This window comes from Nycticebus coucang, chromosome 18 (genome assembly GCF_027406575.1).
Source record: "Nycticebus coucang isolate mNycCou1 chromosome 18, mNycCou1.pri, whole genome shotgun sequence".
Taxonomy (NCBI): domain Eukaryota; kingdom Metazoa; phylum Chordata; class Mammalia; order Primates; family Lorisidae; genus Nycticebus; species Nycticebus coucang.
This window is the reverse complement of record NC_069797.1, coordinates 8,381,264-8,403,030: the sequence shown is the minus strand read 5'-3', so window position 1 is coordinate 8,403,030 and position 21,767 is coordinate 8,381,264. Positions and strand designations below refer to the sequence as shown.

At 46.2% G+C, this 21,767-nt stretch overlaps 1 protein-coding gene across 1 annotated transcript in view; it reads left to right on the top strand.

Moving 5' to 3' along the window:
* LOC128570999 (voltage-dependent N-type calcium channel subunit alpha-1B-like) overlaps nucleotides 1–21,767 on the top strand; it is an 81,057-nt gene that overhangs the window by 26,326 nt on the left and 32,964 nt on the right. Inside the window, 4 exon segments of the mRNA XM_053570703.1 lie at nucleotides 8,917–8,950; nucleotides 8,953–9,037; nucleotides 16,033–16,114; nucleotides 18,761–18,882. Of these exon segments, the coding sequence (XP_053426678.1) occupies nucleotides 8,917–8,950; nucleotides 8,953–9,037; nucleotides 16,033–16,114; nucleotides 18,761–18,882 (323 nt within the window).

The following is a 21,767-nucleotide window of genomic DNA, read 5'->3' as shown; positions in this document are numbered from 1 at the left end:
TGCATCTCACAAGAGTAATGACCAGCCTAGAGCTTCATGGACCAGCATGGACACATCTCACAAGGGCAATGACCAGCCCAGAGCTGTGTGGACTAGGGTGGATGCATCGCACAAGGCTAATGACTGGCCCAGAGCTGTGTGTACCAGCATGGACGCATCTCACAAGAGTAATGACCTGCCTAGAGCTGCGTGGACCAGTGTGGACAGGTCTCACAAGGGCAATGACTGGCCCAGAGCTGGAAAAGCGTGGATGCATCTCACAAGGGCAATGACTGGCCCAGAGCTGCATGGACACATCTCACAAGGGCAATGACCAGCCCAGAGCTGTGTGGACCAAGGTGGATGCATCGCGCAAGGCTAATGACTGGCCGAGAGCTGCATGGACCAGTGTGGATGCATCTCACAAGGCTAGTGACTGTCCCAGAGCTGTGTGGACCAGCATGGACACATTTCATAAATAATGTTGGACAAAACAATGCAAGTTTCAGAATAATGCATAGCATATGTTAGTGTTAAAATAAGGACGAGAACCATGTAAAACGATATTATGTGTTTATGGTGTATATGCAGTAATAGTCTAAAAACTTGCATGGGAGTGATAAACATGAAATTCAGGACACTGTTTACACAGGGCAGGTGTTGGGAGATGGGGAGAATAAGAGGAATGGGATTGGGAAGTTTTAGGTAAGGAAATTCAGCAATATTTTGATGTTTTATTTTTTAAGCTGGATAGTGAGTATACAAATGTTTCCTAAATTATTCATTGTACTTTTCTAAGTGTTTAAAATATTACGCAATTAAAAATAGAGGGTGTCATGGCTTGGCACTTGTAGCTGCTCCAGGTGTCTGGAGCATAAACCAGAGCTGGTGGGTTCTAATCCAGCATGGGCCTGCTAAACAACAATGACAACTACAACCAAAAAATAGCTGGGCATTGTGATGGGCGCCTATAGTCCCAGCTCTGGGTAGGCTGAGGCAGGAGAATTGCTTGAGCCCAGGAGTTGGAAGTTACTGTGAGCTATGATAGCACTGCACTCTACCCAGGGCAACAGCTTGAGGCTCTGTCTCAAAAAAAAAAAAAAAAAAAGGTGGGGTGGGGGCAGGTGTTGTGGCTCATTCTTGTAATCCTAGCACTTTGGGAGGCTGAGGTGAAGGATTACTTGAGGCTAGGAGTTTGAGGTTGCAGTGAGCTGTGATGATTCCACTGCACTATAGCCAGGGCAACAGGTTGAGACCTTGTCTCAAAAAAATAAATAAGGAGCCGGGCATTGTGGTGGGCACCTATAGTCCCAGCTACTCGGTAGGCTGAGGCAGGAGAATCGCCTAAGCCCAGGAGTTGGAGGTTGCTGTGAGCTGTGTGACGCCACGGCACTCTACTGAGGGCAATAAAGTGAAACTCTGTCTCTACAAAAATAAATAAATAAATAAATAAATAAATAAGGAATACAAGAAACTAAACTAAGTAAACATTGACCAAAAGAAAGCTTGTGTATTAATATCATCCAAAATAGGAGTTAAGGTTAAAAAAAGATTAGGAAGAATAAAGAGGCTTATTATGTAATGGTAAAAGGAAGATTCTATCAAGAATGTAGTGCAGGCATGAATTTGCATGACTGAACAACATAGCCTTAAAATATATTGAATAAAATCTGACAGACTTAAAAGGAGAAAGAAGCACTTTACCATTTGTAAGAAATTTATAACATATCTATAGAACTGGAGGATAAACTGAGAGGGTGTAAATGCATTAACACAGTGAGTGTGAGCCTGCTGGTACTTATCAACCTGAAACCAATAGCAAGCAGAGGAGTCGTTATTAAGGACACCTGGAGCAGTCACAGAACTCGACCATTTGTTAGTTTATCCAGGAAATTTCTACAAATATTAAATAATTGCTACTCTGCACAGTGTATCCTTGGTATAATTTAAATAGACACAGTCAGTGAAGTCATTTAAAATCTTCGATATTTATGGGAAGATTGGGTAGGTCAGTGGGGTAATCGTAATGGCCAATACAAAATATTTAGAACTAAATAATATTGAAACAACAGGATGGGCCGGGCACGGTGGCTCACACCTGTAATCCCACCTCTCTGGGAGGCCGAGGCCAGCAGATCGCTTGAGCTAGAAGTTTGAGACCAGCTTGAGCAAGAGTGAGACCCTGTCTCTACTAAAAATAGAAAAACCAGGCTTGGCGCTCGTAGTATAGTGGTTACGGAGCTGGCCACATGCACCAAGGCTGGTGAGTTCAAACCTGACCTGGTGCTGCTAAAGAACAATGACAACTGCAACAACAACAACAACAAAAAGCCGGGTGTCATGGCAGGTGTCTGTAGTCCCAGCTACTTGGGAGGCTGAGGCAGAAGGATTGCTTGAGCCAGAGTCTGAGGTTGTTGTGATCTACGATGATGCCACTCTACCGAGGATGACAAAGTGAGACTCTGTCTCAAACCAAAAAGTATAGGATGAACCTGAAACAGTATTTAGAAGAAAATTTATAATCTTAAATGTAATTATCAAAAATAGAAGAAAAAACAAAACAAGTACTCATTTAAAGAAACTAGAAAAAAGGATAACAAACCAAAGAAACATTGAAATTAGAAAATAATGAAGGTAAAGCAGACATTTATGACACAGATAACTAAAACACCAAGATAACAAAACCATATTCTTACGAAGACGAATGAAGTAGATAATTTTATAGCAAGGGTGACCAAGAAAAAAAATACATAAAAATAATCCCAAAGAAAGTCATAACTATAGAAAAAGAAGATATTTTTCAAAATTCCATCGTCAGAATACTTTGTCAACTTTCTGCCAATGCATTTGCGAACTTTGTTAAAAAATACATTTTATAGCTCAGTGAGGCGCTCCTCCAGAAGGCAGGCAGCATTGTGGCTGTGGAGCCGCGGATGTGCGAAACAGACGGCTGCAGCAGTGAGGCCAAGCTCCAATGTCCCACCTGCATCAAGCTGGGCATCTAGGGCTCGTACTTCTGCTTGCAGGAATGTTTTAAAGGAAGTTGGGCTACTCACAAGTTACTACATAGAAAGCAAAAGATGAAAAGGCAAAGAGAGAAGTATCTTCCTGGACTGTAGAAGGTGATATTAACACTGACCCATGGGCAGGTTATCGGTATATTGGTAAACTCAGACCACATTATCCACTGATGCCAACAAGGCCAGTGCCAAGTTATATACAAAGACCAGATTATGCTGATCATCCCTTAGGAATGTCTGAATCTGAACAGGCTCATAAAGGTACTTCGCAAATTAAATTACTCTCATCTGAAGATATAGAAGGGATGAGACTTGTATGTAAGCTCACTAGAGAAGTTTTGGATATTGCTGCTGGGATGATTAAACCAGGTGTAACTACTGAAGAAATAGATCATGCTGTACATTTAGCATGCATTGCAAGAAATTGCAATCCTTCTCCCCTGAATTATTATGATTTCCCAAAATCTTGTTGTACCTCAGTAAATGAAGTCATCTGCCATGGAATTCCAGACAGACGGCCCTTGCAAGAAGGTGATATTGTTAATGTGGACATTACTCTTTATCGCAATGGTTATCATGGAGACCTGAATGAGACATTTTTTGTTGGAGACGTGGTTGAGCGCGGAAACTCGTTCAGACCATGTATGAGTGCCTGATGCAAGCCATTGATGCAGTCAAACCTGGTGTTTGATACAGAGAATTGGGAAACGTTATTCAGAAGTATGCCCAAGCAAATGGGTTTTCAGTTGTTCGAAGCTATTGTGGGCATGGAATCCACAAACTTTTTCATACAGCCCCCAATGTACCCCACTATACCAGAAATAAAGCAGTTGGAGTGATGAAGTCAGGCCATGTGTTTACAATTGAGCCAATGATTTGTAAGGTGGATGGCAGGGTGAAACCTGGCCAGATTGTTGGACTGCGGTGACAAGGGATGGAAAGCGGTCTGCTCAGTTTGAGCACACCTGTTGGTCATGGACACTGGCTGTGAAATCCTAACCCAGCGACTTAATAATGTGCGGCTTCACTTCATGTCCCAATTTTAATTTCTCACAAGATGGCACATCTCAATGATACCTTCTTCCTGTACTATGCATTTTGTTGAGAGTACAGAGAAGTGGAATCTTTTTTATCACTTGTTTTGTTTTGACTATAGATAAGAAAGGACTACAGCATTTGATGTGTGTCCTCAAGAACTTGTCTTGGGTCTGAAAAAGCTGAGAAGAATAAAGGACACATTGCTTAACTCTTCAATGCTTACCCTCCTCCCCACCTCCCCATCTCTTTCCGTGCACCGCTTTTCTCATTGGCCCTTTGAGCACTTTTACTTAAATCTGCTTCTAGTTGCTTTTATCACTGCCTACGAACCGGCTGTCAAGAGCCAGCTGCTTTTCAGGTGATTGATGGAGATGAGAATCCTTGAACCTTTAGCAATATGTGTTGCACCAGATTTTTAAAATTATCTGAATGGAAATATATATGTATATGTTTTAAATTCCATATACATAATCAACCAAACATGACGTGACCTGGGGTTTGTGTTTGGTTCTGCTCTGACAGGGTTATGTGCTGTCATATATGGACCCCTAGTTTGTAGTGATTTAATTCCTGGTTGGGAATTGGCTTCTCCACTACCCCAAGCTGATTATTTACACTTGTTAATTGTGAGTAGGTAAGACTCACTCAATGAGATTTTCTCCAGTGTGCGTTCGTGTGTGTCAGTGAATGAATGTGATAAAATTCACTTTGGAAAAGGTTATTAGGCTTTTTAAAGTCTAGTTTTTGGTGAAAGCATAAAAAAAGAAAAAACACAGCTATGCTCCATGTGGTGGCTGGCTGTTGTAGGACATGAGAATTTTGTAATACATTGCTATTTCAGACCTCTGCTTGGTCAGAAATGGGAGGGGGAAAGACCCTCTTCCCTTCTCTATTTTATTTCAAGGACATACCTTGGAGGTACTCAGAGAAGGGTGAGGTCACTCTGTGGAGGATGCTAGGGAGCAAGTTCTACGGGGTCTCCAGCTGTGAGCACAGTGTGTCAAGTGGGCTGTCAGATTCTAACCTGTAGTAGACCTGACAGTGATGAGAAAGGAACTTCTTTGTACTGTAACTTTGCAGCAGAGATGCAGCTGTCCCTTGGTGTGCTGAAAACACACCTCATCTTTATGCAGTTGGGAGCCTCATTACATGTAGAAATGACCTCAGCTGCCCAATATCTGTGTTCCTTTCAACCATTGTCCAAATAGGAGTGTATCCTATGAAAACATATCAGATCATAAAGTCATTGTTATTAGAGTGTACTTGATTACTTAAATCTGATGACTTTCTTGTAATATAATTTGATACCACTGACATTAAACTTATAAGAGACCATCTTTCCCAGAGTGCCTCAGACCATATTGCTTTAAAGTAATTATAATAATGTTTTCATTACTTTTATTATTTTCATGATTTAGTAAAGTGACTGAATCTGGTATAGACTTTTGGGAGTATGTGTGTGAAGTTTTTATCAAACTGTAATATTTGTGAATGGAATGCCTTGCAATATGAATGTTAATATAATGTGTAAAGGGAGATTAAAAAGTTTGAATGATTATCCTAAAAAAATACATTTTATAGGAAAATATATTAAATTAGCTCAAGAAGAATAAAAACCCTAGACATCTCATAGCCTTTAAAGCAGTGGCTCTCAACCTGTGGGTCACGACCCCTTTGGGGGTCGAACAACCCTTTCACAGGGTTCGCCTAAGACCATCCTGCATATCAGATATTTACATTACGATTCATAACAGTAGCAAAATTACAGTTATGAAGTAGCAACGAAAATAATTTTATGGTTGGGGATCACAATGACATGAAGAACTGTATTAAAAGGTCGCAGAATTAGGAAGGTTGAGAACCACTGCTTTGAAGAAACTGAATCAATAGTCCACACTGTCTTTCTGGCTGTCTTTTTGCCTCCTGCCCTGAGCGTAGTCAGTTGTAAAGTAACTGTTACCAAACCTTTAATGAACAGATTACTATTTCACTCAAACAATTTTAGGGAATGGAAGAAATTATTTCATGATTCTAGTAGAACCTTGACACCAAGGCCATGCAAGGGCAACATAAAGCAAGTCAAACGCAGACCAGAACATGAGCTCTGTGAGGCAGGGTCTTTGTCTGTTTTGTCCACTGACCATCTTAAGCACCTGAATGCTGGCTGACACAGCAGGTATTTTAAATATCAGCTTAGTGAAAAAATAGGTAATACAAAATAAATACAAATAATCCAAAATAAAATATTTAAAAATCAAATCCAACTGTATGTAGTATGTATGTATGGGTATGAGTATAAAGAAGGTACCAAAAAATGGATGCACATTCTAAGAAAGGAAAAAACTATTAAAATAATAATATATGTGAATAACAAAAGATGAATACAATTCACATTTGAGTACCTCTCAAAATTGCGGAAGTCAAACGTGACTTGAGTATTATAATTTTAATACAGTATTTTTCTTAAAATATGTGTACACATTGTTGGTACTGTCTGTATACATACATACAGAACTACATACCTAAACTGTGTTCATCCCAGTAATATAAGAATTGTTGAAGTAATTCCTTATTTCTAAGGAATTCCTTATTTCTACAGGTTAAAGGAGAAAAATAATCATGTCATTAGATGTAGTAAGGTGACAAATTGGTAAAAGTCAACTTTTATTTATGGTAAAAATAGCATATTAAGAATTAATAGAACTGTTCTTTAATTTGATGAAGAGTATCTACAAAAACCCACAGCTAGGGTGGATGAGAGCCGGTGGGAATGGGTTTCTTTTTTGAGGGGATGAAAATGTTCTGAGATTGAGTGTGATAATGGTGGCACATATTTGAGGATTTACTAAGAAACCATTAAGGGGCGGTGCCTGTGGCTCAAGAAGTAGGGCGCCGGCCCTATATACCACTGGTGGTGGGTTCAAACCTGGCCTGACCAGGAAAAAAAAACAACAACATTAACTTATACACTTTAAATGGGTGATTTATATTTCAATAAAGCTATTATTTAAAAGAGACTATCACAAGCATAATAGATAGTAGTAAAATACTAGAAGTATTATTGAAAGGAAAACAAGGATGTTCAGTCCTCAGACAATTGAAACAATCAATGTAGGTAAGAAAAAGAAAGAGGTAGAAAGCCGGGAAAGGAATAGAAAAAATTGTCATTATTTGCAAATGATGTGTTTATTTACATAGAAAATCCAAGAAAACGTATTAGAAATAATAGAATTCAGCAGTGTGGCTGGACACATGATCACTGTATAAAAATTCCATTTTTAAACCTGGAAACCACTAAAAGTGCCTATCAGAAGGAAAATGGATAAGTGTGGCTGGGCCTGGTGGCTCACACCTGTAACCCTAGCACTGTGGGAGGCTGAGGTGAGTGGATTGCTTGGGCTCAGGAGTTTGAGACCAGCCTGAGCACAAAAAGTGAGACCCCATCTCTAAAAATATCCAGGCGTTGTGGGGTGAAACGGTAGTTCCAGCTACTAGAGAGGCTCAGGTAAGAGAATTATTTGACCCTGAGAGTTTGAGATTGCTGTGAGCTATGATGCCATGACATTCTACCCGGGGTGTTAAAGTAGGAGTCTGTCTCAAAAAAAAAAAAAAGATAGAGAGAGATAAGTGAATTTGCAGTGGTTTACACAAATAAGTAGATTTAATGCATGTTGACACGGATACACTTTAAAGAAATAATATTGAATAGAAATAGCAAGATGAGGAATAACATATACTTGTGTCCTTGCAGTGTGTGCCTGCCACACGCTGTACTCTGTCTGTTAGATGTGTGTGTATGTGCGTGTGTGGTGTATTATGGAGCTATGAAGACTTGGGCCCATTCATCCAACAAAGGACTTATATCCAGAATATACAAGGAACTCAAACAACTCAACAGCAAAACCCCAAATAATACCAGTAAAAAGTGGGCAAAGGACCTAAACAGACATTTCCCAGAAGATGACGTACAAATGGCCAACGAGTACATAAAAAAAACCTTTCAGCATCACTAATCATCAGGAAAATGGAAATCAAAACCACAATGAGATGTTAAATCACCCCAATTATTAATAGAATAGATATTACCAAAAAGACAAAAAATAACAAATGCTGGCGAGGATGCAGAAAAAAGGGAACTCTTACCTGTTGTTGGGAATGTAAAGAAGTGATAGTGTTCCAGGTAATGGGTACCCTAAGTGCCCTGATTTGATCATTACACATACATGCACCAAAATGTCACATGTGCCCCATGAATATGCACAAATATTACATAACCATGGAAACAAAACTAAGTTGAAAGTGGGGAGGGGGGAGTGTCTGACCCTATGTATGACTGAAGTCACCTGTAGGGCCATAGGAATGCAGCAGAATGTTAAGTTTCATTTGTGATTTTATTCTCTTGTACGTCTCCGAAAACAAAAGAGACATGGGTTTGCGGATGGGGCAAGGATGGCAGTTAGTCAGGCTGTGAGGGCGGGGCTGCTAGGCGCAGGTGGCCTGAGCTGGAGGGTCACAGGCCTTGCTTCTGTCATGGGGCTTTGAGGAGGCCACTCCCCATGCTGAACCTTAGACTCAGCTATGGGCAGTGACCAGGGCAGCTCTGCTTCTTCCCTTTGCTGTCCTCCTTGCTTTTGCCCTTTCCATTTCTGGCAGAAAATCTAGTGTGTTTTCATCTTTTACAACCCAGCTCAGCAACAAGGCTCCTCTGGAAGTTTTTCTGGAGGACACTGGGCTGCCCAGACCTTTGGCAGCACCATCTTGTAGAGGCCTGTGGGTGTGTGGGGAGGCCACAGGTGCAGGGGTGCATGCGGGGGGTGCGTGAGGGGTGCAGTACATGGGGCATGTGGCTGCATGGAGCCGAGCTGCTCTCTGCCCACAGATCCTGACTGGAGAGGACTGGAATGCAGTGATGTATTTGAATCGCAAGGTGGGGTCAGCAAAGGCATGTTCTTGTCCTTTTACTTCATCGTCCTGACACTGTTTGGAAACTGTGTCCTTCTGTGGGGCTTGGCACAGGTGGGCTGGACATGGGTGGCTCACTGGGCAGGTAAGGCTTTGAGGAAGGGGGGTTGTGGTCAGTTTCCTGATCACCCTTATTTAATCGAGTAATTAAGTTTTACCACTGGGCTTAAGAAAGAAAATGTTCTCCTGCTGAAATGTAACCCTTGCTGGGAAGCATCAGAAGTTTCTTGTTGAGGACAATATGGGGCTGTTTCAGGAACTCATGTTGGAGGTTAGGTCAGGGGTCTGGGAGCCCAGCAGCTGGGAAGCTGCTCCTGGGGCAGGGCCTTGCTGGGCAAAGGGTCAGGCAGGAACAGTCCAGGAGGAGGGACTGCAGGGCTCATAAGGCCGGTGCAAGTGTAGCCGCAGGGCAGCTGAGGTGGGACATGGAGGTACAGGAGGCCTGTCTCTGGTTCTCAAACATACCTGGGCATCAGAGTCCCCAGATCCAATGGGGCCAGCCACCTGGTCCTGAGAACATTCATGTTCTAACAGGCTCCTGATCTGGGGACCCCACTTTGAGAACTGCTGTGAGAGAATGTCCTGTGGAGCCCTAAAGAAAGGTCTGAGCTAAAGACAAATGTCTGTGAGTTGTGCTCTCACAGCTGCCCCCCATCTTCTCGAACACACTTGGCCACTTTATCCTGTAAGGAGCTTCCATCCTTTAGACCCTGTTTCTCTTTGTTTCTGTCTCCCAACTCCTCATCCCTTGTTCCATCTCCCTGGATTGACTTAGCAGGGACGAGTGTAGCCATAATTTGTTCCTTCAGGTCACAGGACAAGTCCTGAGCCTTCTAGCCTCCCAAGAAGCTGAGCCCAGGCTAGGAAGCGGGGGCAGGTGTGGAGCTCGAGGGCAGCATTGGCTCTGGAAGTGGGAAGCCTGGGGGGCTGGTGTGGCAGGGATCAAGGAAATGATGCCACAGCTGTCAGAGAGAGACAGAGGCTGCAGTGCTAGCCTCAGCCTGGGAATGGTTGGTGTCCAGAGGAAATGCCACCGCCTGAGACAGAGCCAGCCCAGCTGCTCACCACAGCTGAGTTTGACCTTGACACCCAGGCCAGGCACGCTGGCTATAGGATGTGCCACTGCCCCCATCTAATTGAAGTTTTTCCTGCTGTGCCATTGTGTCCCTCTGTCTGGGTCTCAAGGACCACAGCCCATAGTCCTGCATTCTGGGCATGGAAAGGGCTTGGAGGGTGGCCATGGCTGTGGTCTGTGCCTATAGGTGACATGCTTGGGGTTGCCCTGGCCTCACTGTACTGTTCTGTGGACTCTGCAGGACACTTAGAAGTTGTGCCTGTGAGGCTGTGCTTGGGGATGTGGGCTCCCCTGAGGGCCTGCCCTTCAGGGATCATTGCTGCAGGCCTCATGCAGAGCCATCTGTCACTCAGGCCTGGCACACGAGGCTCTTTCATAGGGCAGAGCCACTGAGAAAACAACCACAGCCTGGGCAGGAGTGAGTCCCTAGGCCTGTAGTGAAACAAACTCACTTATAGGGAGTACAGGGTCCTGGTGGGGGCTCTGGCTGTGTCTGAGTCATTGTGGTTGTCAGGACTGGGAGAGGGGCTGCTGTCATCAGCTGGGTGGAGTCCAGGGACAAGGGATGTTCAGCTTATACATCAGCAGTGGTAACATAGGAGGGCACCCCGAGATGCCCGGGATTGGTAGGAGCTGTGTCCAGTTGTCAGAGAGGCTGGGCTATATCACAGGGGATGTTTCTGAAGAATTGCTTCTGGCAGTGAGTGAGCTTGTGGGAAGGGGGCTTCTGAGAGGAATGTCAGCAAGATGGCTGGCTAGATAACACCTGCAGCCATCCTTGTGTCAAAAAAGGACCAAGGCAATGAATAACCTGCTAAGATTATTTGACTGGATGTGTAAGGGAAGATGTTGGAGTGCCGTGAAGTCCAGGAGGACAGCATGGAGGTACCCAGCCTTTGCAGCACTGTTTCCCCAGCTGGAGGAGAAAAGATGAGCTGAGGATACCCACTAGCCCCACTGCCACTGCAAACACCTGCAGTCCTTACTGCTGGACAACCCTGCAGTCTTTATGAGCTCCCAGCCCAATGTGGGGAGCTGCCAGGAATTCACATAGCTATTTTGCCTGTGATTAGGAGCTAAAGTGTACACTCCCTACCCTGTGCATCTGCTGGGAGCCAAGCTGCTGTAGCACTGTACCCTTGTGAGACCAGAGCCCTCCCTGTAGCACACCCTGCTCTGGGGGCCAATAGTCACTGAACCTGTACAACATTGGGGCTCTATCTTCATTATGCCAAGCACATGTGGGTGACTGAACACCACTACCCCAGCTGCATGGAGCTTGGGTCCAAGATGAGCTGAGACTCTGATCTTGCACAGAAAACCAACTTCACCACTACACTTACAGTCAAAGGGATAGTTAGTCCTGCCCAGGCTGAACCTGTTCTTGAGCCTGCCAAATGACTGTGTGCCCTCCACTAAGCAGGAGAGGCACCTCACCTGTCCAGTAACCGTGAGCTCTCAGTATGGGCCTTAGAAACAGTCCCACAGGCTGCCCCTGGCAAGTGCACCCAAGACCAGCCAAGCAGCCAGGAGCCCATTTCCTGGACCTGCCTCCGGTGGGCATGTTTCCAGGCCAACTGAGTATTCTTGAGAAAACAGCCCACAGGCCACTCCCCACAGAAAAGCTTCGAGGACAGCCAGAGAGCTATATGTCTGCATCCTGAGCATAAGAAGCAGCCTTGTGGGCCTCCCCTGGCAGACGTGACCTCAAGCTGCCTGAGCAGCTGTGTGCTTGTTTCCTGAGCCAGAATAGTAGTCCCATAGGCCACCCACAGCAGACATGTGCCTAGGCCAGCTAAGAAGCCATGTGATCATGTCCTGGGCCCTGTTCTCATACCAAAAACCAGATGAGGACACAACAAAATTACTACAGCCTGGTAGCCCTAGTGAACATAGATGCAAAGATTCTAAATAAAACTCTAGCAAACTGAATCCAAGAATACATAAAAGAGGTAATAACAACAATGAAGTGGAATTTATCCCAGGAGTGCAAGGATGGTTCAACACACACAAATGAATAAATGCTGTACTTCACATCAATAAGAGGAAGGACAAAAACCATCTCATAATCTCAATAGATACAGAAAAAGCTTTTGATAAAATTTGGCATCCCTTCACGATGAATTAGGAATAGAAGGAAAGTATCTTAACCAGGTCATGTATGACAAACCACAAGACAAAGATGCCCACTCTCAGCACTCTTAGTCAACATAGTACTGGAAGTCCTAGGCAGAGCAATTTGGAAAGAGAGAAAGGGCATCCAAATTGTAAAGGAGGGAATCAACTTGTCCCTCTTTATAGATGGCATGATCTTATATGTAGAAAAACCTAAAGACTACCAAAATGCTCTTAGAACTGATGAATTCAGTAATGTTGCAAGATATGAAATTAATATACAAAAATCAGTAGTATTTCTATATATAAACAATGAACTAGCTGAAAAAGAAAATCGGCATTCCCATTTACAAAAGCTACAAAAAATGTAAAATACCTAGGAGGAATTTAACTAAGGAAGTTTCAGGTCTCTTAAAGGAAAACTACTAAACACCAATGAAAGAAATTGAAGAGGACACAAACTTTGGAAAGACATGCTATGTTCATGGAGCAGAAGAATGAATATTCTTGAAGTGGAAATACTACCCAAAGCAATCTAGAGTCAATGCAGTCCCTATCAAAATACCAATGACATTCTTCACATAGAAATAGAAATAAGATCCTAAAATTTGTATGAAACCATGAAAGACCCTAAATATCCAAAGTAGTCATGAGCAAAAAGAACAAAACTGGAGCATCACACTCTGAGACCATGTAGTAACCAAAACAGCGTGGTACTAGCATAAAAACAGATGCATAGACCAATGAAACAGAATCAAGAATCCAGCAATCCATGTACCTATGCGAACTGATTTTTACAGGGATGCTAGGAGCACTGAGTGGGGAAAGGACAGTCTCTTCAACAAGTGGTTCTGGAGAAACTGGACATGCACATGCAGAAGAATGAAATTAGACTCCTAACTCTCACCCTATACAAAAACTAAAATAGATGAAAGACCTGAATAGAAGAGTCCAAATTATAAAATACCAGAAGAAAATGTAGGGGAAACATCTCAGGATGTTGGTCTGGGAAAAGATTTTATGAAATAAGACCTCAAAAGCACAGGCAAAAAAGCAAAAATATACAAATGAGATTATTTTGAACTAAAAAGCTTTTGCACAGCAAAGGAAACAATCAACAGTGAAAATCTACAGAGTGAGAGAAAATACTTACAAAGTATTCCTCTAACAAGGGATTAATATTCAGAATACATAAAGAAAAAAAAATCTCCAAACTCCAGCAGGGATGTCCTAACTTTTGTTTTTTAACACACATTGGAAAAAGAGTTGTCTTGGGCCACATATTAAAAACACAAACACTAATGAAAGCTGATGAACAAAACAGAAGTTGTGCATAAATTTGCAATACCCAACATCACAGATTAGCAAAACAGCCCTCAAATAATCTGCATGTGGCCTACAGGCCATAGGCTGGACACCCCTGCAAAACTTATTTTATCATTTTTTCAAATGACTAATGGCAGACTAAAACGAGTTAAAAATGATTGAATCAGAACATCTAATAAATGGCAGTTTATTACTCCAACAGTTATTTTTGCCATACTGATAAAGACTTTCATGGAATCCTTCATTTTCAGCCATTTAAAACAAGTTATTTTCTCTTCCTTTGGAGAAAATAAAGCTTTGGCCACAAGATCTGAAAACCACACACTTACTTGAATATTGTTAATCACCTGGGCTTAAAACATTACTCCAGCAACATTGTTTTTCCTTTTTGTTGCTCTTGCCATTGGTATTGCTAAGGCCACGCAGAATGGCTGCTGAAAGAAAACCCCACTCTTTGGCACCACAGGTGGGAATCTGTTAATCCTTAGTCAGTTTGATTCAAACTAAAAAGTTCAAAGCAAAATAGTTTCACAGATAAACCTGATAGAACAGTAGTTTCCATCTCAGTGTTAAAATGCATGGTGATGCCTGTTGAAATGGTCTTTTTGTAAACCATTTTGGTTTACGCTCACCTTTATTATGTATTCTTATAATCTCCCACAAACAATTTTCCCAAAGGAATTAATTTCTTCATTTTCCATGTAATGATTCATTATTCATGCCATCTTTTCTCTTCAAAGAACATAAACTGGCCAAATTGGGGGAAAAGGAGGCCAGGCTAGAAAGGCTAGTGTCATCTTTCAAAAAAACATCAGATTCTAGGGCAGCGCCTTTGGCTCAGTGAGTAGGGGGCCGGCCCCATATGCCGAGGGTGGCGGGTTCAAACCCAGCCCCGGCCAAACTGCAACAAAAAAATAGCCGGGCGTCGTGGCGGGCGCCTGTAGTTCCAGCTTCTCGGGATGCTGAGGCAAGAGAATCGCGGAAGCCCAAGAGTTAGAGGTTGCTGTGAGCCGTGTGACGCCACGGCACTCTACCCGAGGTTGGTACAGTGAGACTCTGTCTCTACAAAAGAAACAAACAAACAAACTTCAGATTCTATCAGTTGCAGTTCTTTATAAAATGCGGTCATATTCTTGATTGCCTCTTTCATTTATACTTCTTTTAATTATAAAAATAATTCTCAATATTTTGCCTAGTAAAATGAAAGTGAGACTTCACCTTTAGATAACAAAGTCTATTATGGGGTAGTTGGTGGCACAGGGGCCTAAGACGGGGTCAGGGGGAATGTGAACAGACAGATAGCTCCTCACTCCAAGATCTGTGCAGTTGGTTCAACTCTCTCTTCCTCTCCTCCCTATGAAATCCATCTCTGTGTTACCCTCTTAAAGGACAGAGCCCATGCAACTTCAGAAAAACATTTTAGATTGTTTAGAGTGCAAACCCTTTTCTATTTTGGGGCAAAAGAGGAAAGGCTGGTGTGCCAGCCATGTATCTGATTCTTTGACCCACCCACACTTATGTCAGGGGCAGTCTAGTTTCAGGACAGTGGCTGTGATCACAACTCAGCAGATGGAGATCAGCTAAGAGGACTTGTGAGTAGGGAGACCGTTCAGCACTGGCATTGTAGCGCAGCCCCAATTTTAGAAAGTGTTATGCTTTTTCAATAAAAAAAGAATTATTCAACATAAACAAAGAAGGTGGCTTCAAGCAATAGAAGAGTTACTTTTGCAAAGAAAACACAGTAACTCAGCTCAGTGACTGAATAAAGGCTTTGTCCCAGAGGGGTCCAAGAAAGAGGTAGCCCACTCTAGGCCTGTGCTGTGCAGGACTTACCTCTGTAACTTCTCATTTCTAAAGGGTTGTGCAGCAACGCCAGCTCATGGGGGTCAGTTTTAGGTGGGATGTGGTACTGGCCACTCAGATTGTGTTGTCTCCCATCCTCTGGGTTTCAGACATTATTCCTGGTGCTCTAGAAGAGAGCACTTCAGGAAACAGAAAAGGAAAAGAGAAGACAAAATTGAGCAGGTAGGTGTCTCTGAACCTAGGAGCAGGGGCTGGGGATGTGCTGGTCACAGATGCGTTTTCATGTTTATATCCTGTCTTAGGTGGTCTCTGCTCACGGGGCCCACAAGGTGGTGGAGCCCTATCTCAAGCCTGTGAGAGCAACTCTTTGTTGGTAAGGCTTCTCACACTGACCAGGAAGTGGTGGGGGCTGCATGCCCTCTTAGGAGGCAAAGGCAGCATGGCCCCGGAGTCAGCCCTGACACACTGGTTTGTGGGGAGGGGCTTTAGAGGAGGCTGGGTAACAGGAGGCTGTGTGAGGGAGGAATGGGCAGAGAAGCTAGTGCTAAGGAGAGGCCAGGGAGCTGGAGGAACAATAGGGCCTGAGGGGGCTTGTGGGTTTATGGAATGGAGGCTGGAGCTGGTTAGGATCTGGGAGGGATGTGGGCTCTTGTTTTTCATGGGTAGCCATAGTATGACTGTGGGGTGGTGTGGAGACAGAGGCCCCTTCCTTAGCTGGAACCAACCATACACTCTGCTGAATGTCTACCTGGCCATTGCTGTGGACAACCTTGCCAATGCCCAGGAGCTGACCAAGGTAGGCAGGGACACCTGCAGACTGTGTGCAGGGAGGGCTGGGGGTCAGCACATGCCACTGTGGATGAGGAGGCCAGGTTGTGTCCAGGAGCATTTCCTTGAGGTCCTGGGCAGGCAGACCTAGGCTGCTCAGAGGGGAGGGGATTTGATCTAAGGAAGCATGGACTGACATCGGGTCTGGAGGGCAGATGAGTTTCTTACACTGGAAGAGTGGCTGGAGCAGTCAGGGTGGGGTGTTGGGAGCCTGACGGGGGTGCGGCCTGACGAGACCCACACTACATCCATCAGTGTGGGTGTGTGAGTTGGGGGCATCCCCTGAAGAAGAGATGATCCAAGAGGTGGGTCCTAGGGAGTTCCCTGCTCAGATGACCCCAAAGTACAGAGTGGGGACACCTGTTGTCCTCAAAGCTGAGCCTGGCTGGGGGCCCTGTGTCAGTGCCTGTGCCCAGCGGGACAGCTGCTGCCTCAGGCAAAGCCCAGTGGGTGCCATTTGGTATTAATCTCTCAGCCCTTAGCCTGCTGGGATGTACTTGCACATATTTCCCTCTGTGATTTCTCTCCAGATGATAGCCCCCTACCTGGGCACCTGCCCTGCCCATCCCTAGACACTGTGGCCTTCTGTCTTAGCCTCAAGCTTGTGCTTTCACTTGAGCCCTGGCTCCCAGAGGGAGGCTGCTGCTGTCTGGCTTGGCACATACCCATTGCAGACATCTGTGTGCATGTAGGTCAAGCACGCACCTGTTTGTGTGTGTGTTTACCTTCTGTGAGTGCAGCATCCCTAGAGGGATGTCTGCATTTGCTTGCACAGGGGCACATCTTTGTGTCTGACACTGTGCACGTGCTCGATCCAATGCTTCCCAAGTCTCAATGAGGAGAGGCCAGGGAGCTCTCTGGGGCTGAGGGAGGCAGCTGTTTCACTGCTTCCCAAAGTGTGTGCTGTGCAGTGTCTGCTCCACCCCAGCTCTGGGAACTGCCTGCCACCACCCTATGCCTCCCTTTGCTTCTGTTCAGGCTTCCTGCCCATGCCCAAAACTGGCCCATGGCTGTGCCTGTGGATCTAAACTTCTCCCTGGCTCTGGCCTCTTACTTCCACCCATTTCTGTCATCAGCGTAGGCCAGGGCTGAGGCTCGCCATCCAGGCGTGATCAGAGAAGGGCCTAAGCCCCAAGTTGTCTTGGAGCAGGGCCCTGCTGCAATGCTGAAGCTCCAGTCTTCTCCAATTCTACTGTGAATGAGGACAGATGAGTGAGCCTGCGCTCACACACAGCCCTCAGTGGTGGTCCCCTTTGGAGAACCACCCTAATTTAGAGAGCTGGGGTTTGTGTTTTTCTAGGGGTGTTCTCTGGGCTGATCAAGAGCCCCAGAGGACAGGAGTTGGCTCTTTCCTTCCTTTGTCAGCTCACAAACGGTTATTTATTTTTTGAAGGGGGAATAAATTCAAGTCAAATTTATGTGTAGACCTTTCAGGGGAGTTGGGAATACTCCTTGAACTGACTAGCTATATCCCTTGCCCTGCGAGCTGTGAACTAGGAGGAAGCCAGATCTTAGGGGCTGGCCTGGGGGTGGATGCTCTGTGGTTTAGACCTGCCTGGAGTTTGAAAGTCCCTTTATGGCAGGAAGTGCAGAGGCAGCTAACAGGGTATTTAATTTTGCCATTATTGTGCCCCTAAAAGCAAATTCAAGGACATTTTGAGGAATGTGTGGAATGTTAACCCTCAACGGAGCCAGGAGGGCATCCAGACAGATGACATGGAGGTCTTAGCTTCCCTTCCAGGGCCTGTCGGCTCAGCTCTGAGCTCTTTCTCTAGAACCCAGGACAGAGCATGTTGGTTTTGTTCAGGGACGTGGCTCAGGGTCAGTGAGTCTGTCTAGCTAGTTGTCCACTGCCCTTCCCAGGAAGGGGCAGAGACAGGGCAGCATGTCTGTTCATGTCTGCATCTGTCTGCACACACATGCGTGTGCCTGACCCCATGGTATAAGCCAGGTGGCCCTCAGGTGTTGGGGAGAGAGGAAGAGTCTCTCACAGTAAAAACTGGGGCAAATACACAGATATGACTGATACATCTAGGCAGGAGAGTTCAAAGGTGGCACATGGTCCTGTTGGACATATTCCTGATAATGGCTCTTATGGGCTTTACTGGGCCCATACCCAGCCACAGGCAAAGCTCTGCCCCTTGTCCTTGCTCACAGCTTTTTAGGAGAGGATGACTCTGTTCAAGTGTGACAGGTGCTCCTGGGAGGGCAGGTGGGACAAAAGGAGGGACATATTTGCATTTGTTAGGTTGAGGTGCTATGGTACAAACAAGCAGAAATGTCCTAGCAGCAGGTGGGTACCTGGGCTGGAATGCAGGAGTCAGGCTGGGTATGGGGGCACCTACATGTCAGCACCCTGGGAGCTAGTACTGAGGCAAAAATCTGGGGTCGAAGGTCACAGACATAGAAAGAGGAGGCCCTTAGCATGCCAGAGCATGTGTGGAAGGGGCACTCAGTACAGAGTCGCTGGTGGGCCAGAGGAACACGGGCTGGCTAGGCTGCCCCACAGTACAGAGGGCGGGAACACTATGGTGGCTTCAGGAGGAAGAGCTGACAACACTGGGGTGACTGCAACACTCCGGGGGGACCTGGAAATTTCTCTTTATTCAAACAGGATGAAGAGGAGATGGAAGAAGCAGCCAACCAGAAGCTTGCTCTTCAAAAGGCCAAAGAAGTGGCCGAAGTCAGCCCCATGTCTGCTGCAAACATCTCCATTGCCGCATAAGGCTCTCAGGAGTGGATAGTGGGGGCGGCAGTCATTGCTGCAGGGCCTCCTGGCTGGGCACCAGGGCAGCCCATCTAGAGGCATATGAGAGCCTCGGAGCTGCAGTGAGAGGGAATGGTCCCTCCCTTGTAGCATCCCCAGAGCAAAGGAGGCACCCAAGGAGCCTCTGGGGCCTTCTCTCCACTTGGGCAGGGGCAGGGTGTGGCTAGGTACAGCCCTCCTGCAGTGGATAGGGTTGTCTCAGCCATGGGCTCTTCTCCCTGACAGTCTCAGGGTGCTCCAGGGCCCCTTCCTGTTTGGAGCCTGAGAGTCAGTCAAAGGTAGGAGTCAACATGCTGATTTATACACAGCTTTTCAAAAATGTATCCTGTGAGCTGAGAGATTCTAGGTGGTATCTTAGCCCAAGATACTTCATGCAGTTTCCAAAAATGTCTCTGTAAATGTTTGGTATTGGGACAGAGCTCAAGGATGCTCCTGTGGGGAAAACTGGTCATCCAGCAGTTTGGCTGAATCTTAGGAACATTGCAGAAGGTACTTGGGGCTTTGGAGTTTGGGTAAAGTGACCAGACCAGGGCTAGAGCTTGGGAAAAGAGGCAGGAAAGTCAGGTCCATGTTTTAGTCATACTGTGGACCACAGGAGAGTAGAAATGCTCCCCAGCAGATTGCTCTCTGGGCTAGGCTGGGTCTAACCCGGCAGTGGCTAGCTTGGTCTGGAGCACACCCACCCCACCACACCCCCTGTTCCCCATGTTGGTCAGCGGGCCCCTGCTTTTTAGCTGACCACTCTCCCTGGCTGTGGCACTATGGCCACAGACGAGGAGGTAACATGGGTGTCTGCACTGCTAAGTAAGCAAGTTGGCGCGTGGACAAGTGCATGAGAGTGTAAGCCTGTATGAGAGTTGCACAATGAACATGTGTGCATGCGTACACCCATAGCAACCCTATTCCTGCCTGGAGGTCACCAGGGAGATAACATTTGCAGAGGATCCGTCTCTGGCCTTTGGGGGAGAAGCAGCTAGAAGAGGTTGTAGCCCCTTGGGGGACTGAGAAGGGATGGGAGAGGCCCACAGTGGAGCAGGGCAGGTATGGACATGGTGGGCATCACGCAGGCATTGCTGGGGGCTCACAGCTCAGCTGTCTAGTTGTTGTGATGTTTCATTGTCTGGCCAATTCATTTATCTGGTCAGTTAGTGGATTTAACTTGGTTACTTGGTCCTAGAGTTGCTGTGAGGAGGCTTCCAAAGCTCAGCAGACCTCTCTGTCCCCTCCCATGCTGTGAGCCTTGCACACTGGGGTGTATGCTGTCAACAGGGCAGCAGATGCTTGGCTTGTCCAGCTCATGGTGCTCCTGTTGGCACTGGCCTTTTCTGCTGTTCCTTGTCCCTGGCTCTACCTCCTGCCTCCTGCCTTCTGTCTCCTCTATGGAGAGTCCACTCCTGACTGAAGTCAGAGAAGAGGATATTGTGGTTCGGGGCACAGCCATGGAGAGTGCATCAGCCTGCCAAAAAAGGAGGTCTGGACACTCCTCCTCTGCCACCCCCGTCCCCATTTGGAGATACAACTATGTGGGAACGAGGCTGTTGTCTGACATCCTCACATGCAAGGTACAGGCAACACCAGTTGTTGGCCCAAGTGCCATGCTGATTCCTAAGTGGGAAAAGGGCTTCTTTTCTCCTGAGGGGCATTTGGGTCCAGAGCTGGGTGTCCCAGCCTTCACAGTCAGGAGGGTGTGGCCGGCCCAGGGCAGCCTGGGGTGTGTCCAGACATCAGCCCTGTGTTCCCATTCTTGGGTCAACATGGGTTCCTCAGGCTCTTCCTGGGATGCAGCTGTGGGCCTTCATCCCTAAAGCTGGATCATCAGTGCACTGTCAGTGACTGTCAGTCTTGTTCAACCACAAGGGACCCTGTAAGGTTCTCCCTCTGGGGATGAGGAGGACCCCTGTATGGGCATGGTGTGGCCCTGGGCAGGCAGGTGGGGGTGAGAGGGTGCTGCTCTTGCTTGCTCCGAGGGTGGAGAGCAGTGTCACCAGTTGCTCCCACTCCTGCTGTCTCTCGTTACGGAGGGACAATGGGACAGGCAGTGGCCACTACTCCCTGTGTTCCTTTCTACGCCTTGGAGCTATCGGGCTGATGTGGGAGCAGCACCCCCGAACTGGCCCTTGCTCTGCGCCTGCTACCAAGCTGTGTATGTAGCTGTGGCAGGGCTGTGGGGTGTTCTGAGAGGTGCCATGGGTGCTGAGGGGACCCACAGTGTCCTTGGGGTTTGACATTTCTGGGTGATGCACTGTCTAGCTTGACACAGATGGTGTCAGAGTCCTGCCATGGACAGTGCTGGAGGTCAGGTGCGGCTATGAATGCCTTTGGCCTCAGGTGACAACTGCGCCAGACTCCTGGGAAGGAGGGGACACTAAGCTCCTTGTCACCTCCTGGTTCCCTCTGGTGTCACCCTTCCTCACTCAGGTTTCTGAACACTTTCTCTCATCACTGATGCACACAGACTCACTTTCAGACATACACACACACAGAAGCACACAGAGACACACACACTCAGACTCACACTCAAAGATGCACACATAGACACACACACTCTCAGACTCACCCACGGACACACACATAGACACATTGACTCACTCTCAGACTCACACATGGACACACACATAGACACACAGACTCACTCTCAGACTCGCACACACACAGACGCACACAGACACACTGACTCTCAGACTCACACACACGGATGCACACATAGATACACAGACTCACTCACACATGGATGCACACATAGACACACTGACTCACTCTCAGACTCGCACACACACACTGACTCTCAGACTCACACACATGGATGCACACAGACACACTGACTCACACATGGATACACACATAGACACACTGA